The sequence below is a fragment of the Corythoichthys intestinalis genome, chromosome 1 (assembly GCF_030265065.1).
Source record: "Corythoichthys intestinalis isolate RoL2023-P3 chromosome 1, ASM3026506v1, whole genome shotgun sequence".
In the NCBI taxonomy this organism is placed as follows: domain Eukaryota; kingdom Metazoa; phylum Chordata; class Actinopteri; order Syngnathiformes; family Syngnathidae; genus Corythoichthys; species Corythoichthys intestinalis.
Genome location: NC_080395.1, coordinates 45095122 through 45113175, shown reverse-complemented (window position 1 = coordinate 45113175; position 18054 = coordinate 45095122). Strand labels below are relative to the sequence as shown.

The 18054-nt window shown below is 41.8% G+C and overlaps 1 protein-coding gene across 15 annotated transcripts in view; it reads right to left on the bottom strand.

The window, feature by feature from the left end:
• Nucleotides 1–3885: 3885 nt before the first annotated feature.
• zfhx3b (zinc finger homeobox 3b) overlaps nucleotides 3886–18054 on the bottom strand; it is a 533557-nt gene continuing 519388 nt past the window's right edge. For all 15 annotated transcript variants that reach the window (XM_057852651.1, XM_057853147.1, XM_057853219.1 and 12 more), the window contains 2 exons: nucleotides 11400–16856; nucleotides 3886–10314 (listed from right to left, as the gene is read on the bottom strand). In XM_057852651.1, coding sequence (XP_057708634.1) covers nucleotides 8576–10314; nucleotides 11400–16856 — 7196 coding nt within the window. In that variant the 3' untranslated portion in view covers nucleotides 3886–8575. The remainder of the gene's footprint in view (nucleotides 10315–11399; nucleotides 16857–18054) is intronic.

The window sequence follows — 18054 nt, the reverse complement described above, 5'->3', positions numbered from 1 at the left end:
TTTCACTTATTTCGGTGGGTTCTGGTCCCCATTAACCGCGAAAAATGAGGGATCACTGTATTTCTGAAAAGCTTTAAGAAGCAAGAGTCATTCCCACCACTCGTCGGGCCGGTGTTGTGCCGACACCAGCCGTCAGCTCAAGCCTCAGCCGAAAATAACGCGTCTCAGGTGGACGACGGCGCCCCCCTCCATCCGAGAGCATGCCGCTTAATTTGACTCAACAGTGCGTTTCTTCGTTTATATTACCGCTAAATACACAAGCTTGACGCCAATTTAACGGGAGCTATTTTTTCACGGGAGATTTGGCTAGCTCTGGCAGTGTTCAACGCTAGCTGCAAAGAATGGCAGTAACTTTATTATATCGCAAAATATGAAAACGATTGAAACCACTACTCACCAAATTCAATCTGCTGGCAAATACAGGCAAGTGTGTATGCTGCGCTCTGGTCCCGGTGTGGATAAGGCCTGCCTTTTGTTTTCGCAGCTTTGCAAAGCAACCAAAGGCTCTCCAAGCACTCCATGTACACGTAAGGAGTGCGCGCGATTGGAATAATGGAACGCAGTTTGGGCCGATGATTGGTTCTCGTCAGCGAAGCATCTAGAAGGATTTGCTGACTGTCCAAGTGTCACTTGACCGTGACGTCGCATCGTAAAGCGGAAGTAAAGCCAAAGTGGGACATTTTAGACCCGCCCTCGCATAGAAACAACGTAATTTGTGCCACTTTTCTCCGGTAATCTTTCAAAAACGAACATGCCGATCACGCATTGCTTTTTTGGAACTTGGAAAACCGACTCTAGACATTACGACACATGAAGGATGTTTTCTTCATAAGTTTCGGACACCAAAAACTCTGGAGGAAAAAATGTGAACACCGAATCAACTTGCGTGTACTTTAACACCAGCTCGGTGAATCCATTCACATTTCATATGCAGTTTTGTTGGGTTGTCATGGTCTTTCAGAAGACAAAGAGGTAAGCCATTTTTATATTTTTAACTTTTTTTTTTTTTAGCGTAACGTTGTGCCGTACTGCTTCTGTCTGACAATGAATGACCTGAAAAGAATTACAATGGTATCTGACTGCCACTGTTACCGTTTCTGTTTTATATATTGTTATCAATGAAAAAAATTAAAAGTGTTCATTGGCTGTCACTGAGTAGCATTTGCGATTGCTACACAAAGCTAACTAAATTACCCCAAAAAACGGTATGAGACATAGGACAACCAGAGGATATATAAGAAAGACAAGGCTGATGGTAAAGGATAGCTTGTTGAATCAGGAGAATGTCAGGTCGGCTTGTTTTTTTCGTCTTTTTCAGCTTTCGACACTCAAGCCATCTCTTTAACTGAACATTTTTATGTTCTTCCACATCTTTGCCAGTGAATTTGGCACCAGGCACATCATTTTCGGAGAGAATTGATAGGTTTAACTCTGTAAACATCTCCTTTGTACACGATTTCCATTCATTTCCTATTGGGGACAACCGGAGGCTTGCAACCTAGCAATAGTAACTAATGTCATGATTATTAATGACCGGAAGTGACGTGTTGCTTGTGGTACGCCATTACTCAGTTTACGTACTAAGTTAAACACATGATGATAGTAATAATTAATTAATTAGATAACCCCCCCCCCCCCCACAAAAAAAAAAAGAATTTCTCCTCGGATCTACGCAAGTCAGCCTTTTTTTTTTTACTTCAAAATGGCGAATTTCGCCGAAAGGAGATTTTCATGCCAAGAGTGGGTACTTAATTGACAATATATGTCACTAATTATAACATACCTAATCTCTGTCTGTAATCTTCAGATTGGATATGACTTTCTTCAGAGATTCTTTCTCCATTCGATTTTCTCACGTGATTGTCTTCTTGAAGGTGTTCTTCTGTCGCGACTAGGATGTTTATGCAGCGAATAGGGTTACAGTGGCGAGTAGCGCCACCTACTGTCGGAGAGTTTGAAAAAGAAACGAACGAGTCTCGGCCCAAAATCAGATTGTTTTTTTTGCATGAGAAATTGGATGTGTGGCGTGTGTGCGTGAGAAAACAGGCAATTGCGTGTCTCACGCGCAAAGCGTTATTAATGACGTATAGAAGACCTGACAGGAAGATGTTTTTTTTAATGCTTGAAAGGCTAATTCTCAAAAAAATTCTCTCCATCTCAAAAACTGAAAGGTAAAAGACCCTGGCCCTACGGATCAACGGTTGCCATATAAGTGCACCTACTAAATAGCGTACCGTACGAATGCTATTTTTAGACTGTGACGTCGCCATCGTAACGCGGAAGTGCGACATTATCGACACACCCTCGCATACAAACCATGTTTTTTCTGCTTGTTTTCTCCGGTAATCTTTCAAAAAAAGAACATGCTGATCAAACATTACTGCTATGGAACTTGTAGAAACGACTCTAGACATTACGACACATGAAGGATGTTTTCATCATACATTTCCCAAAACCAAAAATTCTGAGGAAAAAAAAAAAAAAAAAAACTTGCGCGGACATCCAGAAGACCAGTTTAATGCCAGCAAGGTGAAGCCAATCACATTTCATATGCAGTAAACATTTTGTTGGGGGCCATGGTCCTTGATAGGACGAAGAGGTAAGCCATTTTGATATTTTAACTTATATTTTAGTGTGCCGTTTTCCCGTACTGCAAATGTCTGACAATGAATGACCTGAAAAAAATTCAAATGGTATCTGACTGCCACTGTTACCTTTTATGTTGTAAGAAACAATTTTAGTAAGGGGGAAGTGTAAATAAATTATAGAATTAAGATTTGTTATTAATGGAAAAATTAAAAGTGTTTGTTGGCTGTCAACGAATAGCATTTGCGATCGCTACACAAAAATAGTAAATTGCCAGAGAGACGTAAGACAACCAGAGGATATAATATACTCGTATAAGAAAGAAAGGGCATATGGTGGTAAAAGGATGGATTGATGAAACAAGAGAATGTCATTGTCAGCAGTGTAAGAAAAGGGTGTTGATAAAAAAGCCAAGACTAAGCTTAGTTTGGCTTGTTTCCTTTTTCCGTCTTTTTCAGCCCTCGACACCCAAGCCATCTCTTTAACTGAACATTTGTATGTTCTTCCACATCTTTACCAGTGAATTTGGCACCAGGGACATCATTTTTGGTAGGTTTAGCTCTGTAAACATCTCCTTTGCGTGTCCCCCCTAGCAACAGTTGCTAACGTCATGAATGTTAATGAGAGGAAGTGACGTGTTGCTTGCAGTCCGCCATTGCCAAGTTAAGTATAAATCTAAAGTTTGTAAAAACACAACATTGATATAGACCCTGAATCCCAGTTGATCAAAACCACAGAATGGCCTCTTACCTTGTTGTGGTTTCACCATCCCAACAGCTGTGCAAATCAAGGGAAATTGTTAGCAATGAATGATTGTGCCACAGATTATTGTTTCAGGATAACTGTGTTTATCATCCTTGAGAAAGTATGCTGCCCTCTGATGGTTTGGAGTTTTAAAATTTAACAAACATGATTCTTCACAGAATTTAGCAGTAATTCAATAATTATGAAAACGATAAGATGATTACAATTTACAAATTGCATAAAACTAGTTTTACACCAATGTGTAATGCCCAAGATCAAACTTTTTGTTAGTGTACAGCTAGGATACATTTTAAAATACATAAAACTTGTTTTCCTCCACGTCTGCGTTTATTCATATCATTAGGTGTACTGTTCAATGTCGACCACAAGACAGAATTCCATTCATGAAGAGTAATTAGATTTTGTGTTAATTTCATAAGACTGAGAATGTGCGTATATATTTCTCTAAAGTGACTATGAAGGAAAGGGTACATGAAAATGCCATACATTAAGGAAGAGAAGAATGAGTCCAAAGGCCAGAAGTATATGCTCATACTTATTTTAATGTATCACAATGAGCAAGAAACATACTTGATGAAATATTTTCAAAGGAGTATATTCAATTAACATCTACAATCAACTTAACTAGGACAACAAGGTTTTGTGACAAAAGTTTCTTTAAAAGTCTGAAGTTCCATGTGGTTTGTATGTATGTCAGTTTCCATGTCATTTGGTACAGTCTGGAAATCTTCATCATATAATTACAGTAACAAAAAAGCTAACAAGACTACAGTATAGAAAAGACATCAAGAACAACATTTTTGGTTTAACTTGCTCTTTTTTGTACATTGCAAGGCTGTTTTTTTTCTACCCCCAGCAGGGCTGCCCGGAGCCCCGGAGCCATGCTTATGAGGCTCGAACGAGGAGTCATTTAAGGAAACCAACGACAACAAAAAAAGTCTAAAAGGTTTAAAAAACAAAAACAAAACAAAAATAGTGGCACCAGAAGTCACAAAAGGAACAGATTGCCCCAAGTAACAGTTCATCTTTGAAATTGGAGCAAATGGTTGTTTGGTTGTAAGTTTGGTTGTTGATTTTGGTTAATACGCTTCTCTTTAAGTGTACAACTGCCTCTTAAAAAAAATAAAATAAAATGACAGTTTGGAGAACCCGACCCCACCCTCTGGTGTTAATTTCTTCTTTTTTTACCACATAACCTACAGAGAGAGGGGCGAGCTGCCGTGTGACTTGAGAGCTTTACTTGTCCTAGCGCAGACAAGCAGAGAGGGAGAGGAAAAGGGAGACAGGTAGCAATGTGAAGGAGGGGAAATAGGCCAACGTCCCTGTCCGTCCTGTCCTGAAATTTGGGAAACGTCCAACAGAGGGGCAGAAGCGGAGAAAGAAAGGAAGAAAGAGCAGCTGGAGTCAAGATTCAGTTCTCTATCTCTCAGTCACATGTCCGTCACTTCCACTGTCCATTCTGGTTGTCACTAATCTGATAAGGAGGTGGTATTTAAAGCTGTTTTGGAGCCTGCCATCGGCCCCCATGCCCAGTTTTGGTGTGCCCACAGCCCCTCGTTTCCTCCTGACGAGAGTTCCAAAGCTTCCCAGAGTCTTTAATTTTCTTTTCAGTCTTACTTCATCTCAAAAACAAACAAAATGTGATGTCTTGTTTTAAATATATCTATATCTGTATACAGGTACACACTCCTTTTCACAGTGGGCTAAGGTGACCTCTACGGCATTACCTTGTTGCTTTTCAATGTCCGTCAAGTATCCCAATGTAAGTTTTGTGGAGAAAGATATCCACGGTAACATTTCGATAAAATATACACTTAATTTTTTAAGGGGTATGTGTACAAATGTTCTTTTTTCCCCTCAATTGCTTAAAGCTTTGGCCACATTCATATGATCAATCGAAGTAAACGCTATCACAGTCACTTTGATCATTTGATTTTCTCAATTACTCAGACTGGTGGTTCAGTTTGTTTTGATGTGGAACACAAAAACAAGGGGGAAATTAATTGGCTCTTTTGAAACACGCACACACACTAACTCACAAACAGTCCATGCTCAATGCATATGATGAAGGGATTGGATCATCCACTACAAAAGAGTCAAAATGATTACACTTAGACTTTGGAAATCAGAGAAATTGGAAATTTCATTGAAACGCGTACAAATTATTAAAACAATAAAAACATTAAAAACAACAACAAAAAAACAAACAAACAAAAAAACAATAAAGTGACCAGGACATATTTTTGTTTCCTAATTCAAGGCTAGTGTTAATTTATGATTAAAAAATATTACACATTAAGCATAACAACGTACAAATATTTAAGAAAATTAAAATACATATTTGACATTATAAGGGAATTAAAATATATTTATGGGAGGGCAATATAACTTAAATTAAAAAGTACATAGTTTCATGGTGATTGAACTTTGGAGAAGTGGTAAGCTTGCAGAGTCAATCTTTGATGTGGACAACACACAATGGTATCGACGCCAAAAGGCAGGCGAGATTATTGGGGTGGCATATACATATCTCTATATAAACTGGCTGTACAATATTGGTCAAAAAGAAATTCTTCACAAATTTAATACGTCTTGGTTTTGGTTTAAAAAAAATATACATTTTTGTATGTTATCAGTGAAAGGGCAAGTGTTACCGATGCGCAGCTAATTCGTTTGATGAAGTAGGTGACTTCTTTGGGACATGAACACCTCCGAGCCGTTTGAACTAAAGGACTTCTAAAAAGATTTATATTAAAAAAAGAGAGAGGGAGAGAGACCAGAAAGAATGCTTTGGAATGAAGATGCCCATCAAGACCTGCAATCTATACGTAAAAGTGGCACCCTGCTTACAAATGGGAAAAGTCATTGCTGGAGTTCCCTGGGCGGAAGGGGTGGGGGAATCGCACCATAGTTAGAAAGCTATCATTCGCCTTTGAAACTAGTTTTATGTCGACTGGCAAAAATATGATTAAAACCTAGGAGATACATCAGTACAAGATGTATTATATACACTTTTTGGTAACCACCATTACTTGCTTAACAAGTGAGCAACAACCTCAACTGGATGGAGTGTTCCACGCCTGCACAAACTGATCTTTGAAGATCACTTTGTTCAGTTAAATGTACACAACAGCGGACACATTGAGTGAAAATAGATAATGACACTTAAAAGAATTCACATGACAAAAGATCAGTCCTTGCTTCTTCACGAAAGAAAGACAAACAATGTGATATTTGGAATGCACTGTTCTTCACAAACGTCAGAATCATTGGCTTCAAAACATTGGTCTGTCCAAAAATAAAAAGGAGGGGGGGAAGAAATCAGCAAGATGTCCTTTGGAACATACATATTCACAGTCTTCAAAGTTCCGTTTTTGCAACAAGAAACAAAAAAGGTGTTGCAGAGAGGCAAGAAATTGGTTTATTGTTGGTTTTTGTTAAAGCTTCGCCAAAAAGCAAAAATGAGCATGCATCTAGGTACTTTTTTTTTTTCTTTCAAAATTCTACATTAGCAGCAAAACGTTGTCCAGACCTAATACATGATCTTTGAGAAAGAAAAAAAAAAAAAAAAAGACATTTGAATATGTCAAAAAGTCAGACTCGCAACTCTATCTTACAAACTGCAATGGCTCTGTAACGGTGCTACTCCACAATGCAAGGACGAGGGCCCTTTTTGGTTTTTGGTATTTACGTAAAAAAGCCACCTGTTTGCTTGCAAGGGAGCAAAAACGGCAACTCTGATGCGTACTCCTTTATCTTTTAAAACTTGGTTTTCTTTCCTTAAAAACAGCAACAAATTATCAAGTATAAAGAAGCCTCTTTTCTCTTTATGCACCAATGGTGAAAAGTGTTCAGTCTTTGGATTTTCTTTTTGTCTTTAAAGCGTGAGAATTATTATTAGTATTCTTTTTTTCTTTTTCATGAATGACAATAAAATAAAAAAAAATAAAAAAAGTGTAGCCACACTACACAGACAAGAAAGGACCTGCATTGCATCTACAATACAGGACAGCTGAGGGAATAAGTGCGAAGACGAGAGTGGGAAATGGGAGTTAGACAGTAATAAGTGCACGAAGGTAACAAAAAAATTAAATACAATTTCATTATTTCACCCACAACATGTTTTCATCCAGTTGATGCATTACCAACTGACCCATATGTTTTAAATAATGCTTAAAGCGGTCCCTGCCTTGTCAGGAGGGGAATCTGGATGAATATCCCCCCAAAGGGTTGGGAATAAGACAGAAATATAATTTGGATAAATTACCTGCCCATCATCTATTCTATGGAATGATCAAGACAACATCAAATGAAGCGTCTCAAAGTTGGACAATACAAAAGCTAAAAGTACACAAACTTTTTTTTCAGGCTACCATACTGCTTGAATTAATTTCCAATCCACCAATCCACATAACACCAAAAATGTTTGGAAATAGTATAAATACAGTGAGTTGTTTTATTTTTTTGGTTTCCTTCTTAATCTAATTTCTTCGTGGCCCTTCCTTTAATGTCGATGCTCTCCCTACCTCGGTGTGAATGGATAATAATTCTCCTCCATTTAGCCAATTAACTGTCATTTTAATGCCCAGAAAAATGCTTTATCAATTTCAACTCCTAATTAAAATGTTGTGGTAAATCTCGAAATGAAGAAAACAAACATGTAAAATATGGATTTTTGTAACAGAAACAAAACATTTTTGTGAGCCATTGACCTGAGAATAAAATAGACAATACATTATTATTTTACTTTTGCAAGCCATTGGTGTCTGAATGCTTAAATAGCAAGAACATGGACCGGACTATTCTCCCATACAGTGCATACTGGCTTTTTGTGAGTGTGCTATTAAATATGAATTATTACCAAACAAAAGGACACAGCTAACTCAAAATTTTTCGAAGGGGTTTTGGGGCCATTAGTCAGCATTCCTCTGCATCAATCTTTTCTCATATATTAATATGCAATGTGTTTCAATTGAGCATAAGAAAACAAATGGAAACCAGCATGTTGATATGGGAAAACAATCCACTAACATTAAAGTTTTTTGGTTACAAGCTTTGGAATTGCAGTAAGTCTTTACATCTTTTTTGTTCTGAAATTGGTTTGTATACCTTTAATGTATTTAACATTGCTGCTTTTTCTGTTTTTTCCCCCATTTGTTTTTTTTTGTGTGTGTGTTTTTTTGTTTGTTTTTTTGTTAAACATTGTCCATCACCGAAAGCTCTTTTACAATCTGATGGAGTCTGTTCCTACGCTAGCGAGATTACTACTACAAGTACTACTGTCTTTGACAAAGCCAGGTTGCTGCGGCTCGTCTGCCGTCCTGCCCAGTCTGTCTGCCGACTTCTGACTGCTGTCAGAGTCAGACTCGTCGGAAAAGACGTCTGTTGGTATCGAGGTCTGAACTCCTGAGGTGCTCAATGAACTTGAGGTAACCGTTGAAGGTGAGGACACTGGGGGAAACAGGGAGGAAGCATAGGAGGGACTGGCATTAGGCTTCCCGACTAAAGCTCTGGAGAAAGGGGCCTGGGGCCAGGGTTTGCCGGCAGCTGAGGCGTTGAGTTGGGTATTGGAGGGGGAGGAGCAAAGGGCGGTGGACACGGCAGATGATGGCATGGTGGCAGATGTCGTTGGCGACGGGGTGGGACTGCTGATGGGATGAGTGGCAGACTGCGAGGTAGATGTGGCGTTAGGATTGGGGAAGCAGGCTGAAGAGTGAGGTAATAAACTTTTAGCGTGCTCTTTGGCATTTCTGGCTGATCGCTTGATTGTTCTGTGTTTGTGCAAAGCTGATTCCAGATGTTGACTGAGCGCTTTTTCCCCATCCAACGTAGTGTCACAAGCTAGGCAGTCGTAGAGACTTCCAGCCCCTGCACCTACGCCGCTGGGCACACGCAGCAACATCTCTTGCAGGTTTGCCACAGACTGACCGAAAAAACAGTTTGACTTAAGGTGGGCAATAGCCGATTCTTCCTTGGTGAAAACTGCTTGACACTTCCGGCATGCCAGTTTATACTGCACCTTGGGGACGATGAACTGGTCTAGATGAGTGTCCGGATTTTTGCCGTCCGACTCATTCTGCTCTGCGCATACTTTATCATGAGTGGAGGGGGTGGTCGGTGTGGTGGGAGACGTGCTGTGGTTGTTGCCCTTTGGCTCCTCAGTTTTTACCAGATCTTTGGCAGATTCTTTACGATCCCCCAAGGATTTATGGGGAGCTTGAGTTTGGCTTCCCTTGGGTTGTTGGATCTGCTGAAGCTGCCGCTGCTGCTGCTGGAGGGCTTCCTGCAAGCTCTGCTGATATTGCTGGTAATGCTGCAGCAGGGATCCCGGAGACAGGCCCATCAGTGCTTGTGACAACGCGGGGTTGTAGGGGAAGAGACTTTCCATACCATACATGGGTTGCAGGTAACCACCTTGGAGTGCGCCAGGGATCTGTGGGGTGTAGTAAGGGGAAAACCCAGGCATGAAATATGGAAGGAACTGGTTTGTGAGAAGAGCTGTAGGATCTGAAGCCAAGGCAGCCTGCAGGGCCTGAAGCTGTGCAGGGTCTACCACATACTCCATGCCAGGTGTTGGCATAGAGGTGGCGGGAACAGCTGGGTCGGGCTTTTCCTTCTTGGCGCTGGCAGCAGAAGTAGAAGGAGCAGGGGTGCTTCCAGTTGAAGATGGGGTTGACGGCTTCTCTGTCTTTTCCTTAGGCTTATCTTTTTCTCTTAGCCTCTCAACCTCACGTTCTTTGGGGTGTTCAGGCCGAGAGGCGGGTGGGGTGCTTGAGGAAGTGGATATGGATGTAGATGTAGTGCTGGAGAGGGAAGCAGATGTGGTTGCCTGTGCTGGGCTTGGTGTGGACAGCGACGATGATGAGGGCGGCTTATTGGGCAATCCAGATGTGGGCAGGCTTGGCGAAGGAACACTGGCACCAGGCATGTTCAGCAGGTTTGAAGCTTTGGGAGGAGTTAAAGCTGCAGTTTTGTAAAGTACAGAAAACAGAACATTTAGGGCATCAGTGGTGTTCACAAAAAATTAATCCCCTTGAAAAAAATGTTTCAAGCATAATATTAATGATAGCAAATTGAAATAGTTAACACATAGATTACTGTTACTATTAAGATTATTTAAGTGCATACTACTATCAAATAATACATACAGTATTTGAAAAAACCAACAACTTATTAGGCCATACTGTCGTTTCTACTGTCCAATAACAAAGCAAAACACATTTGTGCATACTAGATTTTTTTTAGGAACATAGAAAACACTGCTATTCTATTAAAACATACGATAGTGATATTGAAGATCTAAGAGACGAATAGATGATTAACTTAAAATAAAATATTCACATACAATATGTTTGATGACATGAGCCATTTCACTGAAATCAGAAAATTGGGGTGGGGGGGAATGATTTCAAGCTATGATGCTTTCAGACCAGCGTTACAAAACTGTAAAGGTATTTATATTCTGATAAAATGTCAAAAGAAGGTGTTTGCTTTTCAAAATACTTATAAACCATGCTTTATTTTGCCACAGACTACTGAAAATTTGCACAGGGCAGGGACACTATCATGACTACAGTCATAATAAAAATAATAACAATAGGTTTAATTTATAATGCACTTTACATTTACTAGAATTTCACTACACTGGCAAGTGTGCTTTACATCGTGCTTAAATGAGTACGGTACATGGGGTTTGTTGACAAACTTTTGTTTTGTTTACCTTTAAAATGCACATCCTTTAAAACTGCAACATACCAAACACTGATGACAGTCACAATAGGAACACTATTTACCTACTGTATCTTCAATAAGGTACAGCCCAAATAGATAGATAGATAAATATAAAAAAGCTAAAAAACAGGCATCTTTGGGATATTTTTCAACAGTTTTCTCAATGCGTGTGATAGTTGGATTTTTTTTCTCATGATTTTTCAACTTTGTTTTTAATGTGTTTTTAACGTTTAATTTTGCAACTACTTTAAAGGAAGTTACACATTTTACATAGTCATTACAATTTTTTTGTGTACATTTAAATAAGAGCAACATACCTGAATTAGACGTGTTAAAGCTTGAAAGAGAGGGGCTTCCAACCCCTGGCAAGAGGACAGGTGGAATGCCTTGTAGATTGGAATAGGCTGACTGGAGATTAAGCGCCTGCATTGCAGGGTTATCAAACATTCCCTGTTGTTGCATGGCCTGCTGCTGCGCCAATCCTAAAACTTCATTGGCCTTTTTAATGCGGTCCATCTCTTGCTGAGCCATGAGTTGACGGACAGTAGCTGGGTCAAAGTATTCCTTCTCCTTGTCAATCTGACTGCCAATGGTATCCTTAACCTTGGAGATGTGTTGCTGGGAGAATATGTGATCACGAACAGAGAGGCGAGCACTGTACTTGACACCACACAAAGTGCATTCAGTCTTGGGCCCCTCGTAGGATGTCTGATTAATTCCAAAGTGCTTAGCCATGTTGAGCTTTGCCTTTTTCTCCTTGGCACGGGCGTTTTGGAACCACACCTGAACCACCCTCTTTGGAAGTCCAATATCATTGCCAAGTACTTCACATTCCAGCATGGTAGGAGTCCTGTAGTCGTTAAAACAGGATTTCAATACCTTAAGCTGGAGATTTGTCATCTGAGTTCGGAAACGCTTTTGACCAGGGCGATCACCACTGTCGATGCTCCTGGTGCCTGAAGCTCCAGGACTAGGTGAGCAAGGGTCTGCCAGGCTGGATGTCTCACTGTGGTCAATTATGTGTTCATTTTCACAGTCCTTAGCATAATAGCTTGTAGCAGGGCTTACGAGCCCCGAAGACATCTGGTCATCATTTTCAATGATGGGGACAGTGCCCCCAGGCTTCGGCAGGTAATCACTACTACTCTGGCTGTGTTTTGCATCAGCGCTGTCATTATCAGCATTAGCCTCATCACCTGTTGTAGTATCTGTGATGGCTGTGTTAACAGAGGAGCAGTCGTCATTATCCAGTTTGTTTTGATCAAAAGTGAGGTTAACAGCAGACATGGCTGAGGTCTCAAAATCTTCCATTCCTTCAACTTTAATTGAGGAAGGACTCAGTAGAGCCCTGGGAGACAAATCCATTCCTCTATTCACTGGAGACATAGAGGAACTTTGTCCATCCATATTTGAAGACGCCATTTGAGAGTAGTTGGATGCCTCCAAAGCATCCAACTTTATTTGGATCCCCTCATGGTCAGGTAACATACCAGAAAGGGTTAAATTGTAGCCAGCACGTTTGGCCTCATGCCAGTGACGAGAGCGAATGTGTGCTTCGAGGGCAGTTTTTGCTTTAAAGAGAGCTCGGCAAAAGGGGCATCTTCGATGAGCTTGAGCTGGCCCCACTGCTCTGAACTGGCCTTTTCGCTCTCTTGCTCTGGTATTTTGAAACCAGACTTGTACTACTCTCTTCTTCAGCCCCACCTCATGAGCAATGTGGTCAAGCATCTTGCGTGTAGGATTAGAGTCCAATAGGTACTTCTGATAAAGAACCTCTAGCTGCTCTGGTGTGATGGTTGTTCTAAGCCGCTTGTCTCGATGTGGTTCTTCACTGTTTGTGCTGTCATTCTCTCCAGGGCTAGTGCCAGCTTTCTCCTCTAGCTTCCTCTTCAGGGAGTTCATTGTGGATGTTGGGGTGGATGGAGAAGAGGCTGAGCTGCTGGGGATCTGGGGCATTGCCCCAGAGAGTAACTGGCCAGCCAGGAGAGGATTACTCGGGTCAAACAGCATGAAAGGCATGTCCATTGAGCGATCAATGAATTGTGGGTGGATGAACTGATTCTGCACGGAGAGGAAGTGTAATTGCTGGTGCTCTTGCCAGTGCTCAAAGGAGGGGAAACCAATCTTGCACTGATCGCACTGGTATGGGATGAGTTGCTGTGCCATTTGCTGTGTAGCAGAAGTCAAATGTGGATTGTGGCTTATGTGAGAGCTTTGCGAGGAGGCCTGGCTTGTCTGAGAAGCTGATGGACCACATTGTAGTTGCTGTTGAGTAAAGGAAGGCGAGGAATGTTTGTTGGACTTGGAAATCGGTTGAATATTCTCTTCTCGCTGATGTCTCTGCTTTTGCGACTCTGATTGGGATTGGGGTACATTTTCCTGCTTAATAGATGTCTTATTCAGGGGATCAACTGATATGTCTGGTAGCTCTTTTGGCTTTTCTTCATGGGGGTTTGAGGTGGTTGCTGGTGACGCCTCCTCCTTATCAGCAGAAGGGAGGTGTGAAAATGCTGAAGTAGTAGGTGGAAGTGGGCATAGACTTGAAGAGGAGGGCATTGGAGTGTGGCAAGAGGAACCAGAAGGAGTGTAACATTCATTAGAAAGATCAACAGAATCCTCATTGTGGCTGTCATACTGTCCATCCTCATCTTCATCTTTGTAGCACAACTTCTTTTGATGTTTTATCAGATCGAATATTCTCTGGAAAACCAAGTTGCATTTTTTGCACTGATAGTTCAGATTTGACGTACGAATATAACGATCGTTTGATAGCTCGCGTCTCTCACCATCCTTGGCCCCTTCACTCTGGTTCTCATAGTTCTTTCTTGCCTTCTGGCGAGCATTTTGGAACCAAACAACAATAACACGAGTAGGGAGACTTAGAAGGTTGGAAAGCTGTTCAAACTCATCGTCCTTAGGATATGCATTGGCATCAAAGAAATCTTGTAAGATTCTCAGCTGGTAGTCTGTAAACCTTGTTCTCGAAGATCTCTTACTCCCATAGAAGTCTTGCTTTTGTGGTTCAGGAGAAGGTGGTTTTGAGTCAATTTTAGTATCTTCAAGTGTTGTAGTTGGTGGGTTATTGAAGTTGTATGGTGAGTCTTTGTTGCGTTGTCTCTCTTTAAAAAGTGTGTTTCTGAACCAGTGCTTTATAACTTTTTGCTGCAGTCCTGATTTATCTGCCATCTCTTTAATCTGGTCTTCATTAGGTGAATTGTTTATATCAAAGTATTGTCGCAGGACCCGAAGCTGATCATCTGTGATACGTGTCCGTGGCCTCTTGTTCTGTTGCTGCTGAAGCATGGCCGGGGTGAGCTGTTGTTGATAAAGCTGGGCCAAGTCTGAGGCCAAGCTGGGTTCAACGGATGGTATCTGGGGGGTCAATTGGCTGGGCAAAGACTGGAGTGACATGGGCTGCATCATTAGTGGTGAGAAAATGGGCAAATCCATTGGCATTGGAATTTGTGGCATTGGAACTTGAGGCTGTGGAGTAGGCACAGTTGGAGGTGTGTGTGAGGCTGCGGACACAGGGATATTTGGTGTAGGAGCTCTTTGGGGTGGAGGGGGTGGCGGAGGAGGGGGAGGTGCTGGAGGAGCCTCTGGTGTAGGGGGTCTCAGCGGATACTGTTTATCATAATTCTCTCTGTATTCCTTTGCAAATCTCTCAAGGGATCGAAATGGGAAGAACGCCTGGTGTATGTGTTCCTGGTGGCTCTTTAGAATCAGTATATTTGAAAACAGCTTGCCACAGGCTTCACACTCCAGTTTTTCCAATCCCTCAATAGGATCCACCACTCTAGTGATCCCACCTGGTCCACTCGATCCTGTTGGCCCAGCTCCCCTTTTCTGGGCTTTTTGTTTATTTTCATTGTACTGAATTACTAGCTCAAATCCGAAATTTTCCAACAGAGCTTTGGTTGCGTTTCCACGAGCATCGGAAGCAATCCTTGGAGGAAGTAAGCCAGAGTCGTGGTTAATACTGGTTGAAATGTGTTGAATGTCCTTCCTTTCCTTTACTTTCTCCACTGACTCTTTATTGACATCCTCATTTTTTTCAGTTGCATCTTTGTCTCGTTGTATATCTTTGTCATTTTGCGAGGAAGGAGGCTTCTGCTTTTTTTCAACCTGCTGGTGGAGAGAAGCACTCTGTTGTAGCAATGCCATTTGTCCCTGTACCTGTGAGTGAGACTGCTGCTGCTGCTGCTGCACCTGCTGCTGAAGGTGGTGATGCATCAGCTGCTGCTGCAAGCAGCTCTGTTGGGCTGAGTTTTTTAGGTCTTCCAGTAACGAGGAGGTGCTTGCTCCTGTTAAGCCAAGTGCTGAGTTACTTATGTTGATCTCTGGGTTTAGTTGAAATTCTGCTCCAGGGATATAGAAAGGAAACAGCAACTGCTGCTGCTGCAACGGGAGAAGTGCATCAGTTGTCATGGGGAAGTGCTGCAGAAGTGCTGGATTAAAGAGCTGAGATTGTAGAAGAGCAGCCTGCTGCTGGAGTTCTTGCTGAAGCTGAGCTTGAGCTTGTGCTTGAGCGTGAGCTAATTGCTGTTGTTGCTGGAGCTGTTGCCCACGTGTAGGTAGCATATCTGCATATTTAGCCTTTTTTACCTCATTGTTCTCCGATGGCGAGGACTGGCTGCTAACTGAACTGCTCCTTTCATGACTATGACTTTGCGAGGTCTGGTTTCCTCCAAGAATATTTTGAGCAGTTTGAGACCCAGACGACCCGTGGTTGGTAGAATTTGTTGTTGAGTTGCTTGTTGGGCCTGGACTTGCTGTTGAAGTGCTGATAGTCGTACTTCCTCCACCTCCACCAGTAACACTTGCGGAGCTAGTTATGCCTCCTGCCGCTTCAAGTTTGGCTGCCCTTGCTTTTGTCTGGTGCAGAACAGAGCGCATGTGGATCTCCAAAGTGGAACTCTGGCTGTATGCCACATTACACGTGCTACACTTGAATGGCTTGTTGTCAGGGCTGCTTGTCAGCTCTGGTTGACCAGTAGTGGACTCCTGGAGAGCTCTCTTCACCTTGTGCAGATGGGAGACAGAGTTATAATGAACCAACAGAATATTCTTCTGTGTGAATGACTCTTTGCAGACAGTGCACTTGAATGGACGAGATGGATCCAAGAACTTCTCCATGGTGAAGTTGGGGCCTTTTCTGAATGGCAAAGCACGTTTTGGTTCAGAGCCAGAATCTTCTAACAGTGAGCCAGAATCACTGCCTGTTGGGCTTTGCTTTTCCTCTGGGTCACTCTCTTCTCCCTCTTTGTCATCTTCTCCCAGACCTCCATGTTCTTCACCGAGAGCTGAGTCACCGATGACCATAATGTCACCATTCATCAATAAGCCACCGTACAGCTGCTGTATATCAGCTTCACTAAGTTCCAGGTGGCTGGTTTCCAAATGTTTTTTCAAGGCTTGTAGTGTCCTGAAACTCCGCTGGCAGAGGCAGCACATAGTGGCTGCTCGGATCACATGGTACTGGGAATGGAGCTGCAGCTTTTCCACAGTCTTGAAGGCCAAGCTGCACTGGTTACAACGATACTTGTAGACATGGCGATCAGAAACAGGAAGCTGAGGCCTTTTGTTGTGAACTTCATTGAAGTGCATCTGGAGAGAGTTGGATGATTTAAACACTTGACTACAGCCTTTCTTCCAGCACAGAAAGCCAGTTGCATCATCTTTCTCTGTTTGTTGATCTTCCTGAGGTGACTTGCGTGCCTCAGCTGTTTCCATAGGAAGTGAACCTCCCCTCTCCATTTCAGCATCTAAAGCATCTGTGGAGAAAATAGGAAATGTTAAAGCTTATTTAATGTATGCAATGATCTAGTTTAACTCATTGGTTGGGAGCATATGGGTCGCGAATCATAACTGGCTTTTTGATAAGCGCATCTGGCTCTCTGCCGACCTGGCATCATAAGTGTGGGACCGGCTAGCTTGCCTGGCATGAACAAGCTGTGCCAAGCTGCTTTTTTATTGACACATTAATCTTGGACACTTCAAATCGCAATAATGCGCTTCAATTCGGTGCGCATCGGTGGTCTGCTCGTTACGGCTTGTGCAGAGACGGGCGTTAGAGCTCATTTAGCCTTCACTCAGCCAATGGCAAGGCTGACGCCTCACAACTCAGTGCTGAGCGAACTGGAGTATTTAAAAATGAGTAGGGAAAATTAGACCATGATAATCAATTGTGTGGTACCACAGCTCACATACGCCAAGATGCATGCAACCAGTGCAACTTTCATCAGGCATGAGTTTTTGGGCTGTCAATTTAACGCCACTTCCAGGAGGAGCCCTGAGAGGCTGCACCTGTCCCGGCAAGTGTTATGCAGTCATCCCCTTGGTTGTGGTTTCCACTTCCAACAAATTTGTGCAACGCCACACCATGTTAGTGTTTGCTAGTGGCCAAGTGATGAGTGCACAACTCAAACATACTGGACTGTCTCAGAAAATTAGAATACACAATATTCTAATTTTTTGAGACAGTCCTGTGTATATATACAGGACTGTCTCAGGAAATTAGAATACACAATATTCTAATTTCCTGACTGTCTCAGGAAATTAGAATACACAATATTCTAATTTCCTGACTGTCTCAGGAAATTAGAATATTGTGTATTCTAATTTCCTGAGACAGTCCTGTATATATACACAGGACTGTCTCAAAAAATTAGAATATTGTGTATTCTAATTTTCTGAGACAGTCCTGTATATATACACAGGACTGTCTCAAAAAATTAGAATATTGTGTATTCTAATTTTCTGAGACAGTCCAGTATATTGTAAATAAGAGACTTTTTAAAAAATCAATAAATCAGATATTTCCCTTACTGGTTTTTAGCTGGTTGTTAGGCGAGCTAAAATGGAGTCTTAGTTTTCGTGTGAAGAAGAAAAAAAAAAACACGGGAGGAATTCTACAGTAATCCTACTGATTTAACCAAATTTACAAGCAAATACCTATTTTTTCCCCTTAAA